This window comes from Muntiacus reevesi, chromosome 5 (assembly GCF_963930625.1).
Source record: "Muntiacus reevesi chromosome 5, mMunRee1.1, whole genome shotgun sequence".
Lineage (NCBI taxonomy): Eukaryota > Metazoa > Chordata > Mammalia > Artiodactyla > Cervidae > Muntiacus > Muntiacus reevesi.
Genome location: NC_089253.1, coordinates 91,776,232 through 91,801,296, shown reverse-complemented (window position 1 = coordinate 91,801,296; position 25,065 = coordinate 91,776,232). Strand labels below are relative to the sequence as shown.

At 42.6% G+C, this 25,065-nt stretch overlaps 1 protein-coding gene across 2 annotated transcripts in view; it reads left to right on the top strand.

Moving 5' to 3' along the window:
• CAMTA1 (calmodulin binding transcription activator 1) overlaps positions 1-25,065 on the top strand; it is a 943,590-nt gene that overhangs the window by 898,069 nt on the left and 20,456 nt on the right. The window contains exons 12-19 of one of the 2 annotated variants that reach the window (XM_065935842.1): positions 12,828-12,979; positions 16,274-16,470; positions 16,843-16,921; positions 17,173-17,488; positions 18,259-18,443; positions 21,586-21,773; positions 22,257-22,503; positions 23,579-23,650. In XM_065935842.1, coding sequence (XP_065791914.1) covers positions 12,828-12,979; positions 16,274-16,470; positions 16,843-16,921; positions 17,173-17,488; positions 18,259-18,443; positions 21,586-21,773; positions 22,257-22,503; positions 23,579-23,650 — 1,436 coding nt within the window. Of the gene's footprint in view, positions 1-12,827; positions 12,980-16,273; positions 16,471-16,842; positions 16,922-17,172; positions 17,489-17,916; positions 18,444-21,585; positions 21,774-22,256; positions 22,504-23,578; positions 23,651-25,065 lie in introns of both variants that reach the window. The other variant, XM_065935843.1, reaches the window with a different exon arrangement.

Genomic DNA, 25,065 nt, shown 5'->3' with positions numbered 1-25,065 from the left:
TCCAGTTTTTTAAGAAATCTCCACACTGTTTTCCATAGTGGCTGTACTAGTTTGCATTCCCACCAACAGTGTAAGAGGGTTCCCTTTTCTCCACACCCTCTCCAGCATTTATTGCTTGTAGACTTTTGGATAGCAGCCATCCTGACTGGCGTGTAATGGTACCTCATTGTGGTTTTGATTTGCATTTCTCTGATGATGAGTGATGTTGAGCATCTTTTCATGTGTTTGTTAGCCATCTGTATGTCTTCTTTGGAGAAATGTCTGTTTAGTTCTTTGGCCCATTTTTTGATTGGGTCGTTTATTTTTCTGGAATTGAGCTTCAGGAGTTGCTTGTATATTTTTGAGATTAATCCTTTGTCTGTTTCCTCATTTGTTATTATTTTCTCCCAATCTGAGGGCTGTCTTTTCACCTTACTTATAGTTTCCTTTGTTGTGCAAAAGCTTTTAATTTTCATTAAGTCCCATTTGTTTATTTTTGCTTTTATTTCCAATATTCTGGGAGGTGGGTCATAGAAGATCTTGCTGTGATTTATGTCGGAGAGTGTTTTGCCTATGTTCTCCTCTAGGAGTTTTATAGTTTCTGGTCTTACATTTAGATCTTTAATCCATTTTGAGTTTATTTTTGTGTATGGTGTTAGGAAGTGTTCTAGTTTCATTCTTTTACAAGTGGTTAACCAGTTTTCCCAGCACCACTTGTTAAAGAGATTGTCTTTTTTCCATTGTATATCCTTGCCTCCTTTGTCAAAGATAAGCTGTCCATAGGTTCGTGGATTTATCTCTGGGCTTTCTATTCTGTTCCATTGATCTATATTTCTGTCTTTGTGCCAGTACCATACTGTCTTGATGACTGTGGCTTTGTAGTAGAGTCTGAAGTCAGGCAGGTTGATTCCTCCAGTTCCATTCTTCTTTCTCAAGATTACTTTGGCTATTCGAGGTTTTTTGTATTTCCATACAAATTGTGAAATTATTTGTTCTAATTCTGTGAAAAATACCGTTGGTAGCTTGATAGGGATTGCATTGAATCTATAGATTGCTTTGGGTAGAATAGCCATTTTGACAATATTGATTCTTCCAATCCATGAACACGGTATGTTTCTCCAACTGTTTGTGTCCTCTTTGATTTCTTTCATCAGTGTTTTATAGTTTTCTATGTATAGGTCTTTTGTTTCTTTAGGTAGATATACTCCTAAGTATTTTATTCTTTTTGTTGCAATGGTGAATGGTATTGTTTCCTTAATTTCTCTTTCTGTTTTTTCATTGTTAGTGTATAGGAATGCAAGGGATTTCTGTGTGTTAATTTTATATCCTGCAACTTTACTATATTCATTAATTAGCTCTAGTAATTTTCTGGTAGAGTCTTTAGGGTTTTCTATGTAGAGGATCATGTCATCTGCAAACAGCGAGAGTTTCACTTCTTCTTTTCCTATCTGGATTCCTTTTATGTCTTTTTCTGCTCTGATTGCTGTGGCCAAAACTTCCAACACTATGTTGAATAGTAGTGGTGAGAGTGGGCATCCTTGTCTTGTTCCTGATTTCAGAGGAAATGCTTTCAATTTTTCACCATTGAGGGTGATGCTTGCTGTGGGTTTGTCATATATAGCTTTTATTATGTTGAGGTATGTTCCTTCTATTCCTGCTTTCTGGAGAGTTTTAATCATAAATGAGTGTTGAATTTTGTCAAAGGCTTTCTCTGCATCTATTGAGATAATCATATGTTTTTTATCTTTCAATTTGTTGATGTGGTGTATTACGTTGATCGATTTGCGGATATTAAAGAATCCTTGCATTCCTGGGATAAAGCCCACTTGGTCATGGTGTATGATTTTTTTAATATGTTGTTGGATTCTGTTTGCTAGAATTTTGTTAAGGATTTTTGCATCTATGTTCATCAGTGATATTGGCCTGTAGTTTTCTTTTTTTGTGGCATCTTTGTCTGGTTTTGGAATTAGGGTGATGGTGGCCTCATAGAATGAGTTTGGAAGTTTACCTTCTTCTGCAATTTTCTGGAAGAGTTTGAGTAAGATAGGTGTTAGCTCTTCTCTAAATTTTTGGTAGAATTCAGCTGTGAAGCCATCTGGTCCTGGGCTTTTGTTTGCTGGAAGATTTCTGATTACAGTTTCGATTTCCTTGCTTGTGATGGCTCTGTTAAGATCTTCTATTTCTTCCTGGTTCAGTTTTGGAAAGTTATACTTTTCTAAGAATTTGTCCATTTCATCCAAGTTGTCCATTTTATTGGCATAGAGCTGCTGGTAGTAGTCTCTTATGATCCTTTGTATTTCAGTGTTGTCTGTTGTGATCTCACCCTTTTCATTTCTTATTTTGTTAATTTGGTTCTTCTCTCTTTGTTTCTTAATGAGTCTTGCTAATGGTTTGTCAATTTTGTTTATTTTTTCAAAAAACCAGCTTTTAGCTTTGTTGATTTTTGCTATGGTCTCTTTAGTTTCTTTTGCATTTATTTCTGCCCTAATTTTTAAGATTTCTTTCCTTCTGCTAACCCTGGGGTTCTTCATTTCTTCCTTCTCTAATTGTTTTAGGTGTAGAGTTAGGTTATTTATTTGGCTTTTTTCTTGTTTCTTGATGTGTGCCTGTAATGCTATGAACCTTCCCCTTAGCACTGCTTTTACAGTGTCCCATAGGTTTTGGGTTGTTGTGTTTTCATTTTCATTTATTTCTATACATACTTTGATTTCTTTTTTGATTTCTTCTATGATTTGTTGGTTATTCAGAAGCGTGTTATTTAGCCTCCATATGTTGGAATTTTTAACAATTTTTTTCCTGTAATTGAGATCTAATCTTACTGCACTGTGGTCAGAAAAGATGACTGGAATGATTTCAATTTTTTTGAATTTTCCAAGACCAGATTTATGGCCCAGGATGTGATCTATTCTGGAGAAGGTTCCGTGTGCACTTGAGAAAAAGGTGAAGTTGATTGTTTTGGGGTGAAATGTCCTATAGATATCAATTAGGTCTAGCTGGTCCATTGTATCATTTAAGGTTTGTGTTTCCTTGTTGATTTTCTGTTTAGTTGATCTATCCATGGTTGTGAGTGGGGTATTAAAGTCTCCCACTATTATTGTGTTACTATTAATTTCCTCTTTCATACTCGTTAGTGTTTGCCGTACATATTGCGGTGCTCCTATGTTGGGTGCATATATATTTATAATTGTTATATCTTCTTCTTGGATTGATCCTTTGATCATTATGTAGTGACCTTCTTTGTCTCTTTTCACATCCTTTATTTGAAAGTCTATTTTATCTGATATGAGTATTGCGACTCCTGCTTTCTTTTGGTCTCCGTTTGCGTGAAATATTTTTTTCCAGCCCTTCACTTTGAGTCTATATGTGTCCCTTGTTTTGAGGTGGGTCTCTTGTAGACAGCATATATAGGGGTCTTGTTTTTGTATCCATTCAGCCAATCTTTGTCTTTTGGTTGGGGCATTCAACCCATTTACATTTAAGGTAATTATTGATAGGTGTGGTCCCGTTGTCATTTACTTTGTTGTTTTGGGTTCACGTTTATACAACCTTTCTGCATTTCCTGTCTAGAGAAGATCCTTTAGCATTTGTTGAAGAGCTGGTTTGGTGGTGCTGAATTCTCTCAGCTTTTGCTTGTCTGTAAAGCTTTTGAATTCTCCTTCATATCTGAATGAGATCCTTGCTGGGTACAGTAATCTAGGTTGTAGGTTATTCTCTTTCATTACTTTCAGTATGTCCTGCCATTCCCTTCTGGCCTGGAGGGTTTCTATTGATAGATCAGCTGTTATCCTTATAGGAATCCCTTTGTGTGTTATTTGTTGTTTCTCCCTTGCTGCTTTTAGTATTTGTTCTTTGTGTTTGATCTTTGTTAATTTGATTAATATGTGTCTTGGGGTGTTTCGCCTTGGGTTTATCCTGTTTGGGACTCTCTGGGTTTCTTGGACTTGGGTGGCTATTTCCTTCCCCATTTTAGGGAAGTTTTCAGCTATTATCTCCTCGAGTATTTTCTCATGGCCTTTCTTTTTGTCTTCTTCTTCTGGAACTCCTATGATTCGAATGTTGGGGCGTTTCACATTGTCCCAGAGGTCCCTGAGGTTGTCCTCATTTCTTTTGATCCTTTTTTCTTTTTTCCTCTCTGCTTCATTTATTTCCACCATTTTATCTTCTACCTCACTTATTCTATCTTCTGTCTCCGTTATTCTACTCTTGGTTCCCTCCAGAGTGTTTTTGATCTCATTCATTGCATTATTCATTTTCAATTGACTCTTTTTTATTTCTTCTAGATCTTTATTAAACATTTCTTGCATCTTTTCAATCTTTGTCTCCAGGCTATTTATCTGTACCTCCATTTTGCTTTCAAGATTTTGGATCATTTTTATTATCATTATTCTAAATTCTTTTTCAGGTAGATTCCCTATCTCCTCCTCTTTTGTTTGACTTGGTGGGCCCTTTTCATGTTCCTTTACCTGTTGGGTATTTCTCTGCCTTTTCATCTTGTTTAGATTGCTGTGTCTGGAGTGGGCTTTCTGTATTCTGGAGGTCTGTGGTTCCTTTTTATTGTGGAGGTTTTACCCAGTGGGTGGGGTTAGACGATTGGCTTGTCAAGGTTTCCTGATTAGCGAAGCTTGCGTCAGTGTTCTGGTGTGCGGATCTTGATTTCTTCTCTTTGGATAGCAATGGAGTGCCCAGTAATGAGTTTTGAGATGGGTCTATGTGTTAGGTGTGACCTTGGGCAGTCTGTATGTTGACGTTCAGGGCAATGTTCCTGCGTTGCTGGAGAATTTGCGTGGTATGTCGTGCTCTAGAACTTATTGGCTCTTGGGTGGTGGTTGGTTTCGTTGCAGGTATGGAGGCTTTTGTAGGGTCACTTATTACTTAAAGATTCATGTAGTCAGGAGTTTTCTGGTGTTCTCAGGTTTTGGGCTTAAGTCTCCTGCTTCTGGATTTCAGTTTTATTCTTCCTATAGTCTCAGGACTTCTCCAACTATACAGCACTGATAATAAAACTTCTATGTTAATGGTGGAAAGTTTCTCCCCCGTTAGGGATACCCAGAGAGGTTCACCGAGTTACATGGAGAAGAGGAGAGGGAGGAGGGAGATAGAGATGGGCAGGAGGAGAAAGAGGGGGACTCAAGAGGAGAGAGACAGATCTACGAAGTTGTCTGATCCCAGAGTGTTCTCCGTAGCCCAGACACCCACAAAGATTCACAGAATTGGATTGGGAAGAGAAGGGGGAAGGAGGAAATAGAGGTGTTCTGAGGTAGAAAACAGAGTCAAGATTGGGAGAGAATAATCAACACACTCGTGAATAAAAATGGGAGCTGAATATTGGATTCTTAAATGTTCACAATTTATATCATATACTGAAAAGCAAAAATTAAAAATCTAGAGTAGAGGTTAGACTCTTAAAAATACTATATTAATAACAAAAACCAAAACACACAAAAGAAATTTTAGAAATATATATGAAGTTTGGTATAAAAATAGGGCTTCTCTTCTTTTTTTTTTTTTTTTTTTTCTTCCCTTTCTCTTTCTTCTGTAAGGTTATAGTGGATTGAAAATGAAAATTAAGGCGTAGTAAAAGGAGTGCTAGAGGGCTCCTTTCGAAGACAATGGGCTGCTTTTCTGGGCGCCTGATGACCTCAGCTAGCGATCAGAAGTTGTTTTGTGAAGTTTGCTCTGCGTTCAGTTATTTTTTTGATGAATTTCTAGGAGAGAAAGTGGTCTCTCCGTCCTACTCCTCCGCCATCTTGGCTCCTCCCCCTGACCACTTTTTTAAAACTTTACTTTGTTTCATCATCCTCATAGGCAACAATAAGATAAATAGTGATATTCTCATTTTACGGATGAGAAAATTGAGATGCAAAGTGATCGTAATTTTTCCAAAGTCACACGGTGACAGGATTTAAACCTGTAGCCCTTCTCTCTACTCCAGTGTTCTTTCTACTCTTTCATCTCTGCTTAGTCTAGAAATGCTGCTTCTGCTAAAACAAGCAAACAAAAAAACAGGTCCAACAGGCTCATAAAGAGGCTTGGAATGAATCGTGAGCCAGACTGGCTACAAAGCCATCAGCATCATTTATCTTTCATCTGGGGTACAGGTAGGTGGGTGCACGTGTCTTGAATGTAGTGGGAAAGAATTGCTGCATGGCAGTTGAACCTTTTCATCCCCTGAAGCCATCCAAGTAAATAAACTGCTTTAGAAAAAAGCGGGAGACAAAAACACACTGGGAAGACATCCCACTGAGAGAGGAGAGAGCAATGAAGAGGTAAGGTTTGGTGAGGTTGAGAAAGTAGTGCCTGATTAGTTGCAGGAAGCAGGGCAAGGAGGTGTATTTTAAATCGTTTTCAAGTGTTGTCAGGTGTGAATTGGCCGTGTGCTTGAGAAGATGTGCAGCTGATGCTGTTGAAGGCCGTGTGGAGGGACCTGCCATGATGTGTGTACATGCATGCACAGTCGCTTCAGTTGTAGCCGACTCTGCGACCCCATGGACTATAGCCCGCCAGGCTCCTCTGTTCATGGGATTCTCCAGGCCAGGATATTGGAGTGGGTTGCCATTTCCTTCTCTGGGGGATCTTCCCGACCCAGGGATCAAACCCACGGCTCCTGCAGAGCAGACAGGTTCTTTACCGCTAAGCCACTGGGTATCCCTGCATGATGTACAGGAGATGACATTTCATGTGTCCACCTTGGGTGGGAACCTGTGTCTCCGCTGGAGCAGATAGTCCTGGGGTCTTTCTTTAACAAACACTGGGCAAAGAGAGAGTTCATTCTTGTGGAGGGAGGATGGGGTCTTAGAGCAGCAGTCCTCAAGATGTGGTCCCAAACCAGAACATCGCCCGAGAACTTACTTGGAATGCAACATCTGGGCTCACCTAAGACTACCAACACCAACAACCAGGGGCTTCCATGGTGACTCAGTGGTAAAGAATGCACCTGCCAACACAGGAGACACAGGTTCGGTCCCTGATGGGGAAGATCCCGCATGCCACAGAGCAACTAAGCCCATGCCCCACAACTATTGAACCTGTGTCCCGGAGCCTGGGAGCCACAACTGTTGAGCCCGTGTTCCACAATTACTGAAGCCCAAGTGGTGCCTTAGAGCCCATGCACCGCAAACAAGAGTAGCCACTGATTTCCACAGCTAGAGAAAAGCCCACGTGACAACAAAGATACAGCAGAGCCAAAAATAAATAAATAAATGTTTTAGAAACCCAACACCAAAAAATACTGGGTATTGGGCCCACCAAGAAGCCCTCCAGGTGATTCTGTTGCCTGCGAACACCCAAGAACCACTGGGCTGAGCAGAAGCACACACCCCTGGAGACTCACATGCTCCAGGAAACCTGCGCTCTCGGCTTGCTCTCCGTGCAGCCGGGGTCTCCCAAGGGAGCAGTCTGATCACTTCACTCAGACTGTCCCAAGGACAGGGGGCTTGCAACCCCTCAGAACTGAATCACCATTGGCTTTGTTTGAAACATCATGGATGAGACTGGGGCAAACAGTCATCAGCCCCCTCCATCCGCACATTGTTCTCTCCTCCCTGCCTCCACACTGCGTTAATTCAACAACTCAGGTGCTTTCAGGCTGCGGAAATTATTTGTTGGTCAGCAAAGAAAGACAGGGATCTCTTCACTAAGGCATCAGTACCTGGTACCCAGTCAGTTCAGTTCAGTTCAGTCGCTCAGTCGTGTCTGACTCTTTGCAACCCCATGGACTGCAGCACACCAGGCCTCCCTTTCCGTCACCAACTCTCAGAGTTTACCCAAGCTCATGTCCATTGAGTTGGTGATGCCATCCAACCATCTCATCCTCTGTCATCCCCTTCTCCTCCTGCCTTTAATCTTTCCCAGCATCAGGGTCGTTTCCAATGAGTCACTTCTTCACATCAGGTGGCCAAAGTGTTGGAGTTTCAGCTTCGGCATCAGTCCTTCCAATGAATATTCAGGACTGATTTCCTTTAAGATGGACTGGTTGGATCTCCTTGCAGTCCAAGGGACCCTCAAGAGTCTTCTCCAACACCACAGCTCAAAAGCATCAATTCTTCAGTGCTCAAATTTCTTTATAGTCCAACTCTCATATCCATACATGACTACTGGAAAAACCATAGCTTTGACTAGATGGACCTTTGTTGGCAAAATTATGTCTCTGCTTTTTAATATGCTGTCTAGGTTGGTCATAACTTTTCTTCCAAGGGGCAAGCATCTTTTAATTTCATGGTACCCAGTAGGTGTTCCATAAATATTTGCACATGAATAAGTGGATCTATAGCTAGTTTTTAATCAGAAGTCTTTTGCTTCTAAGTAATTATATTACCTTTATCCAATAATACACAATTAAGATGTATATGCTTGCTTTTTGGAAGGAAAGCTATGACAAACCTAGATAGCATATTAAGAAGCAGAGACATCATTTTGCTAACAGAGGTCCGTATAGGCAAAGCTATGGTTTTTCCAGTAGTCATGTATGGATATGAGAGTTTGATCATAAAGAAGGCTGAGTGCTGAAGAATTGCTGCTTTCAATTTGTGGTTCTGGAGAAGACTCTTGAGAGTTGCTAGGACTGCAAGGATTTCAAACCAGTCAAAATCAACCCTGAATATTCACAGGAAATACTGATGCTGAAGCTCCAATATTTTGGCCACCTGATGTGAAGAGCCAACTCATTGGAAAAGATCCTGATGCTGGGAAAGATTGAACACAGGAGGAGAACAGGGCAACAGAGGATAAGATGGTTGGATGGTATCACCAACTCAGTGGTCATGAGTTTGAGCAAATTCTGGGAGATGGTGAAGGACAGGAAAGCCTGGCATGCTGCAGTCCATGTGGTCCAGAGAGGCAGACAAAACTGAATGACTAGCCAACAACAGCAGCACAATTAACATGAGAGATAGTTCTGAATTTGCCGAGTATCTTACAATAAAGGTTTAACTAATAAAGCTATAAAGCCAAAACTAGCATCATGTTGTTGCTCTTGACTTGCCAGTCATGGAGAGGTGTAGACCATCATCTTAAGATGATGAAGGAAGTGTGATCTGATTCCTGGTGTACGGGGTACCATGGTCCTGATGCTCCAGGATGCCAGCTCAATTGTTTTTTATTTTAATCATCACCACCTCCCCCATTTGGAGTCAGTAGGCTCAGCGATGCCCTTCTGCATGATACAGTTTTCTTAAGAGATAAGTAACTGCTTTTGAGTATCTTCACTAAGTGCTTCTTAGAACAGCTTGATAATATGAGAGCTGACTCACAGTCCACTGTGGGGCCGGCACTGCACACGCAGTCTGGGAGCAGAAGCCAGTGACCCCTGGGGCAGACAGGGCACTGGTGACTTAGTGTTTTTTCCCCTGACCTTAATATATTTTTTTTCTTCAAAATTTAAACTTTTTATTTTTACTGGGTTTTAGCTGATTAGCAATGTTGTGATAGTTTCAGTTGAACAGGGAAGGGATTCAGCGTGCATGTATCCATTCTCCCCCAATCTGTGCTATACAATAAGTTCTTGTTGGTTATCCATTTTGAATATAGCAGTGTGTGCATGACCATCCCAAACTCCCTAACTATCCTTTCCCTCCAGCAACCATAAGTTGGTATTTTTCTAAGTCTGCAGGTCTTTCTGTTTTGTAAGTTCATTTGTATAATTTCTTTTTAGGTTCCACATATCAGAGATGTCGTATGATACTTCTCCTCTGTCCGACTTACTTCACTCAGTATGATATTCTCTAGGTCCATCCATGTTGCTCCAAATGGCATTACTTCATTCTTTTTAATGGCTGAGTAAAATATTCCGTTGTATATATGTACCACATCTTTATGCATTCCTCTGTTGATGGACATTTAGTTTGCTTCCACGTCTTGGTTATTGTAAACAGCGGTGCAGTGAACACTGGAGTGCGTGTATCCTTTCGAATCATGTTTTTCCCTGGCCCCGTGCCCAGGAGTGGGATTGCAAGGTCGTTCGGTTTTGACAGGCAGCTGCATTGGCAGGGACTTGGACAGGGGATGGGCTGGGGGCGCAAACCAGGGCCGCCTGCACTGTCACCATGCAGCTGAAACAGAACCACCTCGACAGGCAGAGCGCAGCCACGTGGCGTGCCCTTCTCCCTGCTGGCATGACATGGCATGTTAATCTTGGCCACCGCACTCCAGACCAGTGCAAACCAAGCTCCAAAAGAAGCGAAAAGATTCTAAACACATGCTCAAGAGACACAAGATTTGCAGGCTGGCAGAAGAAACCATCAGGACATTTAAGCTGGTTCAGCAGTCTGCGTGAGGCTCTCTGCATGCGTTCAGAGTTGGGTGGTTATCTGGCTGGCAGGATCAGGAAGAAGCAAGGAGAGTTTAAAAACGCACCTGAAGGATAGTTGCTGCTCTGCTTGAGTTCACGGTCTTTTAAAAGGTAAAATTCTTTGTCTTCTGTTGGCTTCAGATGGAGGAGTGCTGCATTCTGCAAAATTCCCATTTTCTAGTGGAGAGGGCATAGAGAAAGGGTTCTGGGACCAACTCAGAAGTTTCCCATCAGTGATCCCAGGATGACGAGCCATGTCCCGTGCATCACAAGCAGATATTCATTCAGGGTTGAGCCCCCATCTGTGACCATGCCACTGAGATGCTTAGAGGGGTCTCAAGAGTTTTTCAGTCTGTATGAAATTGGGGGGAAAGATGTCACCTTTCTCTTTTAAAGAGGAAGACTTTTCCTTTCGTGGTGTTCCTGGAAATAGCTTACTAAGAAAATAATACCACGGTTCTTGCAAAGCAGTCTTCCTTGTCCTGCTTCTGTGGTTTAGGAAAGTGAGATCAATTTGACATTTAGTATTGAAAACTTGCCCCTGAAACAGGTGCTTACTACCTTTTGACTTTGAGAAAAAAGTTCTGTTCCCTGGGGTAAGATCAGCTAACTCTTGTGTGTCTTCTCTTCCCATGACTTTCCCTTCCTGATTTTAGCACCTGGTGGCCAAGCTCTGAGTCATGGAGACCGATAGATAAAGTGTCTTCTCATACCTCAGTCAGGCTTCCCAGGTGGCTTAGTAGTAAAGAACCCACCTACCAATGCAGGAGATGTAGGAGACATGGGTCAGTCCCTGGGTTTGGGAAGATCCCCTGGAGTAGAAGATGGCAACTCACTCCAGATTCTTGCCTGGGAAGTCCCATGAGCAGAGGAACCTGGCAGGCTGCAGTCCGTGGGGTCACAGAGTCAGATGCTATCTGCATGCATGGATGCCTCAGTATCTTGGTCTGTAAGGTGAGAACGGCACACCTGACTCACCTGATGGTCACGAGGGTTCACGGGTCAATGTTTTCAAGTTATTTCATGGGTGACTAGTGCACGGAGTGTGCCCTCTGCCCTTTTCTGTTGCGCTGGGTCTTCGTCGCTGCAGGGGCTTTTCTCTAGTTGTGGTGTGCAGGCTTCTCATTGCTGTGTCTTCTCTCGTGGTGGAGCCTGGGCTCCTGGACTCATGGGTTTCAGTGGTCGCAGCACTCGGCTTCAGTCGTCGTGGGGCACAGGCTTAGTTGTGGAGCAGTACCGTTTACTCCCTGGTGTCAGGACTTATAATCCGGATGACAAGGGAGGCTGATAAAAGATGTCTTCTCCAAGATACTCCTTTTCATGATTCAGATGGCTGTGTTTTGGAAATAGCGCCTCCATTAGCAATTCGAGTGACAGCTGCATTGTTACAGCAGGTTGATCAATTTCCCAAGATATTTTATTCCCTTGCCACAAGATGATGCTGATGGCTGGCACCCTTGTCTGGGACTTAACCATGTCTTGAGCATTTACAAATCTGTTAATTCATTAAATTCTCTCAGCAACCCTTGGAGATAAGGACCGTTACTATGCCCATTTAAGAGTTAAGGAAACTGAGGCACCAAAGGGTTTGTTTAGAGTTATACAACTATCATATGGCACAGCCAGGGTTCTAACTGTTTCCCGTCTGGTCCTTCCTCACCTCTCCAACTTCATCTTCTACTGTCCTTTCTGGTGTGGTCCAGTCGAATGGTTTCTGCTCCTTGAACATTCTGCCTCAGGGCTTTGCATAACTCTTACCTAACCCCAGCTGTCATATGTGTGTGTGCAGCTAGAGCCTGGATCAGAAAATAAATTTTTTTTTCAGTGTTTGGATAAAACAGATATGACTTATATATATATATATATAATATGTAACTATATGTGTGTGGGTTTGTGTATATTCTTCTTTCTCACAGTGATTGCTTGCTTTCTTATTTTTAAATGAAGAACTTGAGCTTTTTTTTTTTTTAATTTTATTTATTTATTTGGCTGTGTCGGGTCCTTGCTGCGGCACGAGGGATCTTCATTGCGCCATGCAGGACATTTCAGTGCAATGCAAGGGCTCTCGAGTTGTGGCATACAGGCTCGGTTGGTCCACAGCAGGTGGGATCTTAGTTCCTGATCAGGGATTGAACCAGCATCCCCTGCATTGCCAGGCAAATCCTTAACCACTGGACCACCAGGGAAGTCCCAGTGATTGCTTTCTTCTACCGATTTAAATTGTGTTCATTTCATTTGTTTGCTCTAGGGGCCTGTCCACCAGATCTATCTTCAGGGTTTCCACTGGGGAATTTGACAAAGAAATGGGGTCCCAGAACCTGAAACCAGAACCTTGACAGAAAATTGACAGAAAGGGGTTTTCTGTCCCTTTCGTTGAAAACTTGGACTGCGGTAGCAGTACAGTCTTGCGTGAGGTGTCAGGGTCACTACCAGCCTGGACAAACCCCGCTGATCGGGTTGAGTCGGTGACCGTCTCAGATGTCCGTCCTATAGGCTGGACTGGGCCACGGGTTAATGCCCCTTCTTTCGGAACACAGCCTCACCCTTCCTTGTCCTGCCCTAGATAACCAGTTCAGGATGTCCATCCTGGAGCGGCTGGAGCAGATGGAGAGGAGGATGGCAGAGATGACCGGGTCGCAGCAGCACAAGCAGGGGAGCGGCGGAGGCAGCAGCGGTGGGGGCGCGGGGAGCAGCAGCGGAGGCGGCCAGGCCCAGGTAGGAGTCCTGGAGGACCGCCGCCTTCCCGACGTCCCGCGCCGCCCTGGGGAGCGAGGCAGGCGGCCACAAGCCGCTTCTCTTCTGCCGGCGTGCTTCCTGGAGGAGGCGAAAGGCAGGGCCGGGCGCTCTGTAGTCCTTGTGCTTCTGGGTAGTTAAGTCTGTTCAACAGGGAAGGAGCCTTGGACTGCGGGCCTTCTCGGTTGTTCACCCTCCTAAGCTTTAAATCACCTACTGATCTCAGAAGTCACCGCAGTTACCTGCCAGCGGGAGGGAGGGCATCCAGCGACAGGACAGAGGCCAAACGATGACTCAGATCTGCTGGGCTCAGAGTCCAGTTAGGACCTATTTTGTATCTTGTGTTCTATCTCTATCTTAAGTATAAATAGAAACCGTAATTGAATTCAGTAATTCATAAGACTTTTATAAACTCCGGGAGTTCAATCGGAACAGGGCCCAGAGACACTGTGTTTGTGCTTTTTCAGTAGAGAACAATAGAACAACGTTATACATTCCGTCACTGTCACAGATGCTTTTTTCATCAATTTCATGAGGGATGAATTAGTGTTGTCAGGTACAGGGAAATCACCAAATGCTAGAGTCCCGGTAGTCTTGAGAGTTTTATATCAATTTCTTGTAGGAGCTTCATTTTGGGAAAGTCTCCTAGGTAGACATTTTTTTTCCCCAGGAGACTCTAGAATAAAGGTAGAGGGACCGATGGGGTTTATCACCTTCTCCACTGAGTCATTACCTAATTCTCCCTCTTTCCCTTCAAGATGATGATTTTCCCTGAACACTCACATTTTTAAGTGAACATTTTGAGTTTTATGAGACTTATAAATATCAAGTGTTAGTAATATTTTTAGTAATAGATGAAAACAAAGCATAGGGTACCACCACCCTCCCAAAAATATCAACCTTTTTTAGAAAATTTTCTTATTTCTCACCTGTCTTCAGAAATCATTGTACTATGTATCTCATGGCTAAAATAAGAGAGTCCCACAAAGCCCTTTTTCTTTCACTGGCAAAGGCTACAGAAAGGGACTGGAGTGTAATGTCCATTGTATAGCTCAGCTGTTTGGCCCCTGGCCTGTTATTTGATCCCATATTAACTGCTACTGAATACTCTTTCATCAGTTTAAGTTGGCGTCAAGGAATATCTCTCCACTCTATGTGAGAGAAATGTAGCTGGTCTTGTTAATGCAAAAAAAAAAAAAAAAAATTCCTTTTGTTCCTTACCTGGTGACTTCCACGTGCCCCAAATGCGTCTGCCTGGTGTATACAGAGCAGCCCTGCCTCGGTCTTTCGAGTCAAGGCCATTCTGCAGCAGGTCAGGGTTGCCTGACTACATTCCTCTAACATGTCATGACATTTCTAGTGAGGGTGACATTATAGCTGTTTTCTGGGTATTTAAAAAAATTTTTATAGGCGTTTGTTTTCCACATTAAAAAAAAAAACAATGAGGAACAACAGTATTTCATGGGGTTCGTTACTGGACAAAATAACTTAAAATGTTGACCAGAGACAGGACCTCCCTGGTGGTCCAGTGGTTAAGACTTCACCTTCCACTGCAGGGGGTGCAGGTTCGATCCCTGGTCAAGAAACTAAGATCCCACATGCCTCTCGGCCAAAAAACCAAAACAATAAAACAGAAGCAACATTGAAATGAATTCAATAAAGATTTAAATAGTCCACATCAAAAAAAAATCTTTAAAAAACACCAGAAATGAGAATTGGACCAGAGTGCCATTTGTTTGGGAGAGAGGGTGTGAAACATAAAATTATCACAGAGAGGATATATATATATATAAACATACAGATGATTCACTTTGCAGTACAGCAGAAGCTAGCAACACATTGTAAAACAATAAAATATACCCCAATAAAATATACACCCCAATAACAAATTTTTAAAAAGAAAATATTATAGACAAACACAGATGGTATTTGAGGCTAGTAAAATGTCATTTGTTTAGATGCTGGGGATTCTGAATAAAATTTCATTAAAAAAAAAAACCTATCACAGAGACTCAGATAAACTGTTGAGGTTACTAACTTTGATTTTATTTTTCTTCTTGTACAACTTCCCTACAACAAAGAGAAGAAAGCCAGGTGGCTAAAATGAGTGAATTTCTCTTTCCCATGTGCCTCTGTTGTTGTTAGTACTGTAATAACACTTGAATTTGGAAGTCTCTAATACCTTCCCCAGTCTCCTTTTTGCTTTCTATAAAGGACTGGATTATTCCTGGATTCTTTAAATTTATTTTTTCAATTGAGCTATAGTTGACATATAACATCATATTAGTTTCAGGTGTACAACAGAATGATTAAGCATTTGTGTACACTGCCAGATGATCACCGTGATAAGCCTAGTTAACTTCTGTCATCACACTTATAATTTTTTCCTTGTGATGAGAACCTTTAAGATATGCTGTGTTAGCAACTTTCAAATATACAGTTCAGTGTTATGTACTTTAGTTGCCATACTGTACATGACATCCCCAGGACTTATTCATTTGATAACTGAAAGTTTGCATCTTTTGACTCCTTCACTATTTTGCCCACCTCCTACCCTGCACCTCTGCATGTAACTATTAGTCTGTTCTCTGGATCCATGAAGTCAAGAAGGCTTTCTGTGTATGTGTGTTTGGTTTTTGTTTAAGATTCCACATATAAGTGACATACATTATATACATTATATACCTGTCTTTCTCTCTGACTTATTTCACTGAATGCCTCTAAGGTCCATCCATGCAGTTGCAAATATATCATTGGATATTTTAAAGTTCTTCTTTAGGGAGAAAAATCCCAAAGTGACAGTTCTTCTCCAGAAGGAGCTGGGGAGTCAGCGGTCCAGGCAGCACCCCGTTAACCCCACTTCCCTAGAAGCATTAAGAGAGTTACCTGCTTCTCTTTCCTCTGCCGGTTTCTTGTCTGCAGTGTTTAATTACATCACCCGGGAGGCTAGGCCACATTTTTGTTTGTTGTTTCATAGTATATGCTTTCCCTGAACTGGATCAGCACGGAGTTCACAATCACACTGTCAGCTGCAGTAGACAGACTCTGATGCCCGTAGAGTTGTGGAAGATTCCTGTGTGCCCGACTGTGGGTGCCGCTAAGCTGGGCTCAGCATGTTCTGTCTCCCTTTCATGATGTCTCCTTATCTTCAGTTCTGTGCTTCCTGTTTTCAGTTGCTAATCACAAAGAGTCTCTCTCCCCTCTGGCATCTGAAGGCTGACGTGGTGGTGGGCCTTCGGGCCTCCGGTCATCGGAACACGTCCTGTCTCATTGCAGTGCGCGTCCGGCCCTGGGACGCTGGGCAGCTGCTTCGAGAGCCGCGTGGTTGTCGTGTGTGAGAAGATGATGAGCCGAGCCTGCTGGGCAAAGTCCAAGCATCTGATCCACTCAAAGACTTTCCGTGGGATGACCCTCCTCCACCTGGCCGCTGCCCAGGGTTATGCCACCCTCATCCAGACCCTCATCAAGTGGCGGTAAGGCCGGTGTCCTCCTCACCCATCAGAAGGCACTTCTCTTAGTGTGTCCACTAGTGGACGGAAATCTGGCCATTCAGGGAGGATGGGATCCTCACAGCAAAGGAGTCTCTCTGAGGACAGTTCCACAAAGTTCTGTGAACTTCTGCCCAAGAAGTACCGAGCGAGATGCTAAAGTAAACTTTGGACTTTTCATTTCCTCCTGGCTCCTGGCAGAACAGAGCATCCAAACCACCAGGAAACCCGGAACTTTGTTTCTTCCCATCAGGAATGTTGGCTGTCCGCTTTGGTTTCATCTCTGGGTTTTATAATGTTGTGGTATTTTTTAACTTTGATTCTGTGTGCAGTAACTTGTGATGCTCTCTGTTCCAGCACAAAGCATGCAGACAGCATTGACTTGGAACTGGAGGTCGACCCCTTGAATGTGGACCACTTCTCCTGTACTCCTCTGGTAAGAAATGGGTTCATTTTTCCCCAAACTGTTCTTCTGGGCTGGCATAGGGATATGCCTGGCTCCCTTTGTGTTCGCCCTTGTTAATACATGACATATATTGGAGCCACTTTGTAACGGAAATGTTTTATGGTACCGTTGAGATTGCTGCCAAGGACCAATTTGTCAATTGGCAGCAGTGGCAGAAGTCAAATAGGATTTTTTTTTTTTAACTCATATTGAGGAAGCGCATTCTGTCTCTGTTTTTTTAGATGTGGGCGTGTGCTCTCGGGCACTTGGAAGCAGCTGTCGTGCTGTACAAGTGGGACCGTCGGGCCATCTCTATTCCAGACTCTCTAGGAAGGCTGCCTTTGGGAATTGCCAGGTCGCGGGGTCACGTGAAGTTAGCAGAGTGTCTGGAGCACCTGCAGAGGGATGAGCAGGCTCAGCTGGGACAGAACCCTAGAGTTCACTGTCCTTCAGGCGACGAGCCCAGCACGGAGAGCTGGGTGAGCCAGTGGCACAGCGAAGCCATCAACTCCCCAGAAATACCCAAAGGGGTCACTGTCATCGCAAGTACCAACCCAGGTAAGAGTCCTAAATGGTGACATCTCAGCACTTGGCGGATTCCCCTTTTGTTGTCATGCCACTACGCTCAGAAAAGTCTGTAGGATGTTCACATACATTTAAGGGTTTGGGGTTTTCTTTTTAGTGTTTCTAGTTTTCCTTTTAGCTGTTAGAATGCCTAGTGCTTCCCCCAACCCTGTTCACCCATCCCACCCCTAAAACTGTGGGGGAAAAAAAAAAAAACTATGTTAATGTGAGAAAGAACTACAAATTTTGGAGGAGGATTATTTGAATACAGTATATACTGCTGGGGAATAAGTAAACGTTAGGGATGCGTCTTGAGTTCTGGCTTTGCACTCTGTGTCTCTCAGGCATAGAGAACGTGTTAATTCTTTAGCATTCCTCACTGTACCATCTGTCCTGACTGTCCTTTCTACTGTACTTTTCAGAGCTGAGAAGACCTCGGTCTGAACCCTCTAATTACTACAGCAGTGAGAGCCACAAAGATTATCCAGCTCCCAAAAAGCATAAATTGAACCCCGAGTACTTCCAGGCAAGGCAGGAGAAGCTGCTGTCCACTGCACTGAGTCTGGAACAGCCAAATATCAGGAAGCAAAGCCCTAGTTCTAAGCAGCCTGCCCCCGAGACAATCAGCCCCAGTGAAGGATTGAGGGACTACAGCCGGGAGGCCTCCCCTCCCACTCCAGAGACTGCAGGATTCCTCCACGCCTCTGCAGCCCAGCCGGTAGTAAAATGGAACCCCAAAGATCTTTACATTGGTGTGTCTACAGTACAGGTGACTGGAAATCCGAAGGGGACCAGTGTAGGCAAGGATGCAGCACCTTCACAGGTGCGTCCACGGGAACCCATGAGCGTCTTGATGATGGCTAACAGAGAGGCGGTGAACGCCGAGCTGGGGTCCTACCGTGATGGCACAGAGGGTGAGGAGTGCCCGCAGCCCGTGGATGACATACAGGTGAGCGCGGAGGAGATAAGCTTGCAGGGGCTGGGCCGTCCACCCGCACTTCCTTGACCTTTACTGCCAGTTTCCTAGAGGTCTTGTTATTTTCTCACCAGTGACTGATTCAAAGTCTGGGCTTATGTATAAGACGAGTGGACTGTCTTCTTCACTTGGGCCACTCATGAATCAAACATTCTGAACTGGGCCTGAAAACCAGGAACTGAAATATGCTTATTAGAAATGTCAAGTTAGTAGATAGTGTCAAAACAGGCTCAGGGTTTCTAAGTCACTTAAAGGGGGGGGAAAGAAAATTTGGCTCACTTGGGAAAAATTCATAAATTGGTAATAAGGGAAAAAAGCAACAACAAAAATAATACTCTGAAACATAATATTATAGGAATATTTTCAAACATCAGTCATTCCCACTCTGGAAACTGTTAATTCTCTTAAAAGATTCTCAGACTGGATAAAAAGAAAAGGAAGCAAAGTGTATTATATACTATTTGTAAAAGACAGAATTAAAATGAAGCAGAAAGGATGAAAATGAAGTGACAGGTGAAGATGTAGCAGACAGAAGAGTATAAAAAGAAAAAAGACAAAAAGTATAATTAAGGCAAATATTACATATATACAATTTATCAAAAAGATATGACCATAATGAACCATTGTGCACCTAACAACGTAGTTTCTAAATATTAAAGCAAATAAATACAAAGAAATGTGGTACCAGAACCACAATCATAGTATGACACTAACGCAACTATCTCAAAAGTTGTCAGCTGAGGTACATGTGAAGAGAAAATGAAAAAAATTGACAATACAATTAGAAAGTTTGATTTAGTATATATACTTAACATATGATTGTATAATTATGTAAATGTTTGAATACACATGGGAAATATACATATCATTGTTCTGAGATATCCAAGCACATTTGTGAAAACTGCTCATATATTAGAATCCAAAGAGAATTTTAATAAAATTCCAATGTCATTTGAATAAAAAGCCCTAAAGTCATTTAAATTTCATTGCCTTTTGTAGGTGTCACACTAAGAAATCATCTACTTGGTATCTCAGAGTATTGCACTTACAATGTTAAGGTGTTCTTATACTAACGCAGTTTTATGAAATAGAGGATTTGGAAGAGGAGTGATTACAGATAGTTATAACCTTTAGTCTCCAGAAATTCCACTTTTTAATATTTTCATGGGAAAAGAATCAAGGTAGGACTTACTTCCTCCTGTTTGAGTCACCAATCAAGACGGTCAATATAGGAGAAGAAAAGCTGTGATATTTCTTCCCTAAATGTTTTCATTTGTATTCCTGTTACAATTCTTTGTTGACAATATTGAAAATTACCCAAGATAAATATTTTTTAACAGTTTTATTGGGGTATAACTTACACACCATAAATTCATTTATTTTAAGTGTTCAACATAATGAATGTTTGTGAGTTTGTACAAAATTCACAGTCATCACAAAAGTCTGTGGGAGAAGGCGAGGGTGGGATGTTTCGAGAGAACAGCATCGAAACATGTATATTATCTAGGGTGAAACAGATCACCAGCCCAGGTTGGATGCATGAGACAAGTGCTCAGGCCTGGTGCACTGGGAAGACCCAGAGGGACCGGGTGGAGAGAGAGGTGGGAGGGGGGATCGGGATGGGGAATACATGTAAATCCATGGCCGATTCATGTCAATGTATGACAAAAACCACTATAATATTGTAAAGTAATTAGCCTCCAACTAATAAAAATAAATGAAAAAAAAAAAAGTCCCATTTAGAACACTTCCTTCCCCCCACAGAAGTTCCCTGTGCCCCTTTGCGGTCAACCTCTGACCCCATTCCAGCCCTATGGATCTGATTTCCCTCCCCTAGAATTTTGCTTCTTGAAATGTTATATAAATAGAATCATAAACCGTTACATTCTGTGTCTGGCTTCTTTCAGTCAGCATAATATTTGTGACGTTCATGCATGTTGTAAGATAAGCATTTACTCGTTTTTGTATAGATCCTTTCTGAACATTTTCAGTTCACTTAAAAACTGCTGTATTTCAACTTCCATTTTCAAGAGATGTGCAAGAAAACTTTTAAAACCAAGCTCATATCTCTGATTCTAATCGAATAGATCTACTCTAGACTCATTGTGAGGATTCCTAAATATATCTGTTAGGAATTTATTTTGGGATGTTTGTGTCAGCAGCCTGACTCCAGTGGCTTAATGAGAATGTGATTTCTTTTTCTTGTACAAGTCCAGAGGTTTGGTGACTCAGTAATGCCATCAGGGACCTGGATTTTTTTTTTTTTTTTTCTGTTCTTTTTGGCTTTTCTCTTCACTCCTGTTGCATTATGATCATAATGTGACTTCTTGAGCTCAGCTGAGGTCAGAGCAGGAGAAGAGGGGCAGGGCCAAATGCATCAGGCACCTTTCACTGGGAAAAGCATAAGCTCTGCCTACATATCTCCCAGCAGACTTGTATATAGTCTCCCTGTCCAGAGGCTGGTCACAGATCCCCGCCTTGGTGCAGGAAGGTGGAAAACAGAAGAGGATCAGGACGGGTGGCTTATCTTAGTCACCAGCTGTCCCCTGGGCTTTGGCTCTTAGCTGCTCTCTACAAAACTAGGGTTCCCTGGGCAGGACAAAGTGGTGGCGGGGGTGAGCATAGTGGTCAGGTGGGAACACACTCCAGTATTCTTGCCTGGGAAATCCCATGGACAGAGAAGCCTGGAGGGCTGCAGTCCATGGGAGTCACAAAGAGTCAGACACGATTCAGCAGCTAAACAACAAGTGGTCAGGTAACCAGCCATATAACTATAATTACATGACCACGTCCTCTAGAACAGCCCAGGCCTTAGTATCCTTAATCAGTTGATCCTAACTGAGAGAAGAAAGGAGGAAAGAAAGCCAGATATTCTCAGATATTCTCAAAGACTTAAGGTTTTGGACTGAGGTGATTTTTGGAGATCCTCAGATCTGGGATCTCAGCATATGTGAGTGAATCATGTGAAGCCTTTAGGTAATTTCAGAGGGCACTGGACTGACATGTAAGCTCACCCTCCTTCATTTCTCTTTCCCAGGTAGGGGGTGGGAGGTAGGCCTGGCTGGCTTCTAGGGCCCCATCCTAACCTGAGTGCTCTGTGACCTCTGGGTTCCAGGTGAACATGATGACCTTGGCAGAACACATCATTGAAGCCACACCTGAGCGGATCAAGCAGGAGAACTTTGTGCCCATGGAGTCCCCAGCGTTGGAAAGGACAGACGCGGCCACCATTAGCAGTACCATGAGCTGGCTGGCCGGTTACCTGGCTGACGTAGACCATCTGCCAAATGCTGCCCAAATCAGGTCAGTAAAGTCCATGGACCTCTCCCCAGGGCAAGTTCCTGGATTTACCTGGAGACGCAGGAGACCCACTGGATCTGAGGAGATCTGGGTAGTGGATGCCCTTATCGAGGAAGGAAGGAAGCATTAGGATGGATTCCATTGCCTCTTTCAAGGACCTCTCTCTTCCTCACCTCTGCTGTGATTTTTCTTGCCACAGCAGAGTGTAACGTGTCATAGCATGTTCTCCCCAGTTCAACCGAAGCTTCACAGTTAGATAGTGGACTTACTGGGTTTAGTACTTAGCCCAGTACTGAACTCATAACAGGTGCTCAGCATGAAGTTACTAATTGAAGGACACCCGGAGTCTCCTTAGCATCTTTCTGGACTGAGTAGAGGTGTATCCTTTATGGTCCACAGTGGGTACCATCTTGTCTCTTTGACCAGTGTGTGATAAATCCTGCAGACCAATCACCAACCTCTCCCTCATGTCTTCTTTTGTTTCAGAAGTGCATATAATGAGCCTCTCACCCCTTCTTCTAATACCAGCCTGAGCCCTGTAGGCTCACCAGTCAGTGAAATAACTTTTGAGAAGCCCAGCCTTCCCTCTGCAGCAGATTGGTCTGAGTTTCTGAGTGCATCCACCAGTGAGAAGGTGGAGAATGAATTTGCTCAGCTGACCCTGTCTGATCACGAACAGAGAGAACTCTATGAAGCGGCCAGGCTTGTCCAGACAGCTTTCCGGAAATACAAGGTAAAAGACAACAAGAGTCCTAGGGACTTCCCTGGTGATCCAGTGGTTAAGACTCTATCCTACCACTGCAGGGGGGCGAGGGTTCAAATCCCTGGTCAGGGAACTAAGATCTCACATGCTTTGCAGCCAAAAATAAAGAACTTCTTAAAAAAACCCAAAAAAACAGACAACAGAGTCCTCTTGTGATCAGGGAAAAGTCAGATTCATTCAAACTGAAATATATGCCATTTCTTTTTTTTTTTCTGAGTTTATAATTTGAAATAAAGATTCTATAATTAGGTCACATGAGATTATTAAGAGTTGTCAGAAACTTTAGTGGAATAAAACTAACAAGTAATGCGATGGTTATTACCATCTGAACTTACTGTCAGAGTAATAATAGATATCCATTATTTAGTTAATACAAAGTTGACATCGCTGCCACAAGGAATGTATGACCTGGAGCGAGGGTTTCTGGCTGGAGGCCTGGAGACTGATTGTTGGCTGCCCATGAACTCCTAAAATTTTATGGTGAAGTGTCTTGTGTGTTTTTGGTGGGCAATGTCCAGAGCCTTCCACAATTTCTCAGAGGAGTCTTTGACCTCCCTGGACATGAGTCTGAGCAAAATCTGAGAGATAGTGAAGGACAGGGAAGCCTAGCATGCTGTAGTCCATCATGCTGCAAAGTCAAACATGTCTTAGCAACTAAGCAACAACAAGAGAGAGGTGTTATAAGCCATCAATCTTTGACCCAGAAGTAGAGGACTTAGTGTTATCTTAGGAAGGACAGGCAGAGCAACAACTTATAAAGACAAATAGCACAATACCTAGTTCTTTAAATCCTTCGACTGTTGTTTAGTCCTCCTAACATCCAAATATGATAGTTCTGTTTAGAAGCCAGAATAGTCAGAGAGGTATTCTGTAAATTCATTTTTCTTAATTTATCCTGACATTAACTTGTCATATTTTGGTAAACCTCAGGTCTCAGTTCTGAGAAAGTCAATGAAATGAGTGGTCATTCCATTGAGGTCTTGGGAAAGCTGCATTTCTTATACTGTATCATTTTTTTCTTTTCTTGCGTTGCTTTCCCCTGAAGGGCCGACCCTTACGGGAGCAGCAGGAAGTGGCGGCAGCTGTCATTCAGCGTTGTTACAGAAAATATAAACAGGTGAGACAGCTTGTGAATGCGTCCTACCCACACAGCATCCTATCAGGCATGGAGAGTCCTGTGTGATGTTTGGCAGAGAGCACGGCATCCGATGCCTGACCCAAAGACTGGCTTCGAGTCACCTTGGTTAAAGACCGGAGGAAAATGTTCCAAAAGAGGGAAAAACAAACAAAAAATTGTCTGCAACTACTGCCACAAAATAATTTTTGTTCAGACGACCTCTTAGTGGTATCACTTCCTGCAATGTTGGTCTGATACAGAGGAGGCTATTTGGGTCTGAAGTGAGACTCTATGTGAGTCATTAGTAATTAAAGAGCTTGAGGAGGTTTGGTATGGTGATGGGAGAAGGTAAATGCTGGTTGTTATCGTTGACCTTGAATCATACACATCACATAACCTTCAGCCACTTTTCCTTTTTGGCTTCTTCTTACCCAGTGTAAAATGAAGAATTGTAAAAAAATCTTTGAAAATGGGAAGAAGCCCAGAGTGTCTTACACTGAGCATTCCTTAGTTAAGCGTTGTAAGAGGAGCACCTGAATTACTCTTTCGTTCAGTATTACTGCTTGTGAAATGACCTGCAGGGTTACAGAGCTCCCATCAGACAGGAAGGGAATTGTTCAGAGAACGCCTAATATGCCTTAGATCTTTCAGACTCATCATTTCATTTTCTCCTTACAAAAATATCTGAGGTAAACAATTTTATTTCCATTTGGCAGGTGAAGAAGCTGAGACTCAGAGAGATTAAGTAAACATTAGACCTTTCTAACCACCTAGGTAGTGATATTAAAAAAGTGCTGAATTGCATTTTGACTGGTTCATACAGTAAAGTTCAGTCCTATTAGTAGAACCATTTTTTAGGTTGTGCTTTTGGTAGGTCTTACACTTTTGTTTAAGGAATAATAAATGCTGAGATAGATACCAGCCACACAGAATATCAGGATTCTGTTGTCTATTATTTCTAAGATTTGCTTGATGCCTCATGTGGATTGCCACTTTCTCAGATTTCTCTAGGATTAAGCCTTAATTGTGAAGGGAAAGGGGGGAGTGTCTTCAGCTTATAGCCAGTTGAGTTCATGATCCCAGAAAATGAAGGTTTATTGTGTAAACGCTGACACCACAGTCCCTGTTGGGAACCATCCTGGCTTTTGTTTGGCGAGAGGACTTCTTTTTAGCAAGAGCGATACTCAGGATCAGAGTTTCAAGTCTTTGATTACAGCAGGAGTTTATTCCAAAATGTGAGTTTGTTAGTTGTGTTTTTTTTAATCCCCACCCAAAGAAATGTTGGCTACAACCAGAAAGATGGAAGGCATTTTTTAAAATACTGGCAAATATAAGACAAGTATTTTGGAAGATGAAAGGTATGAATATAGTCAGATTGCCTTTTTTTCTTTCTTTCTTTGGTTGGGCATTTCATT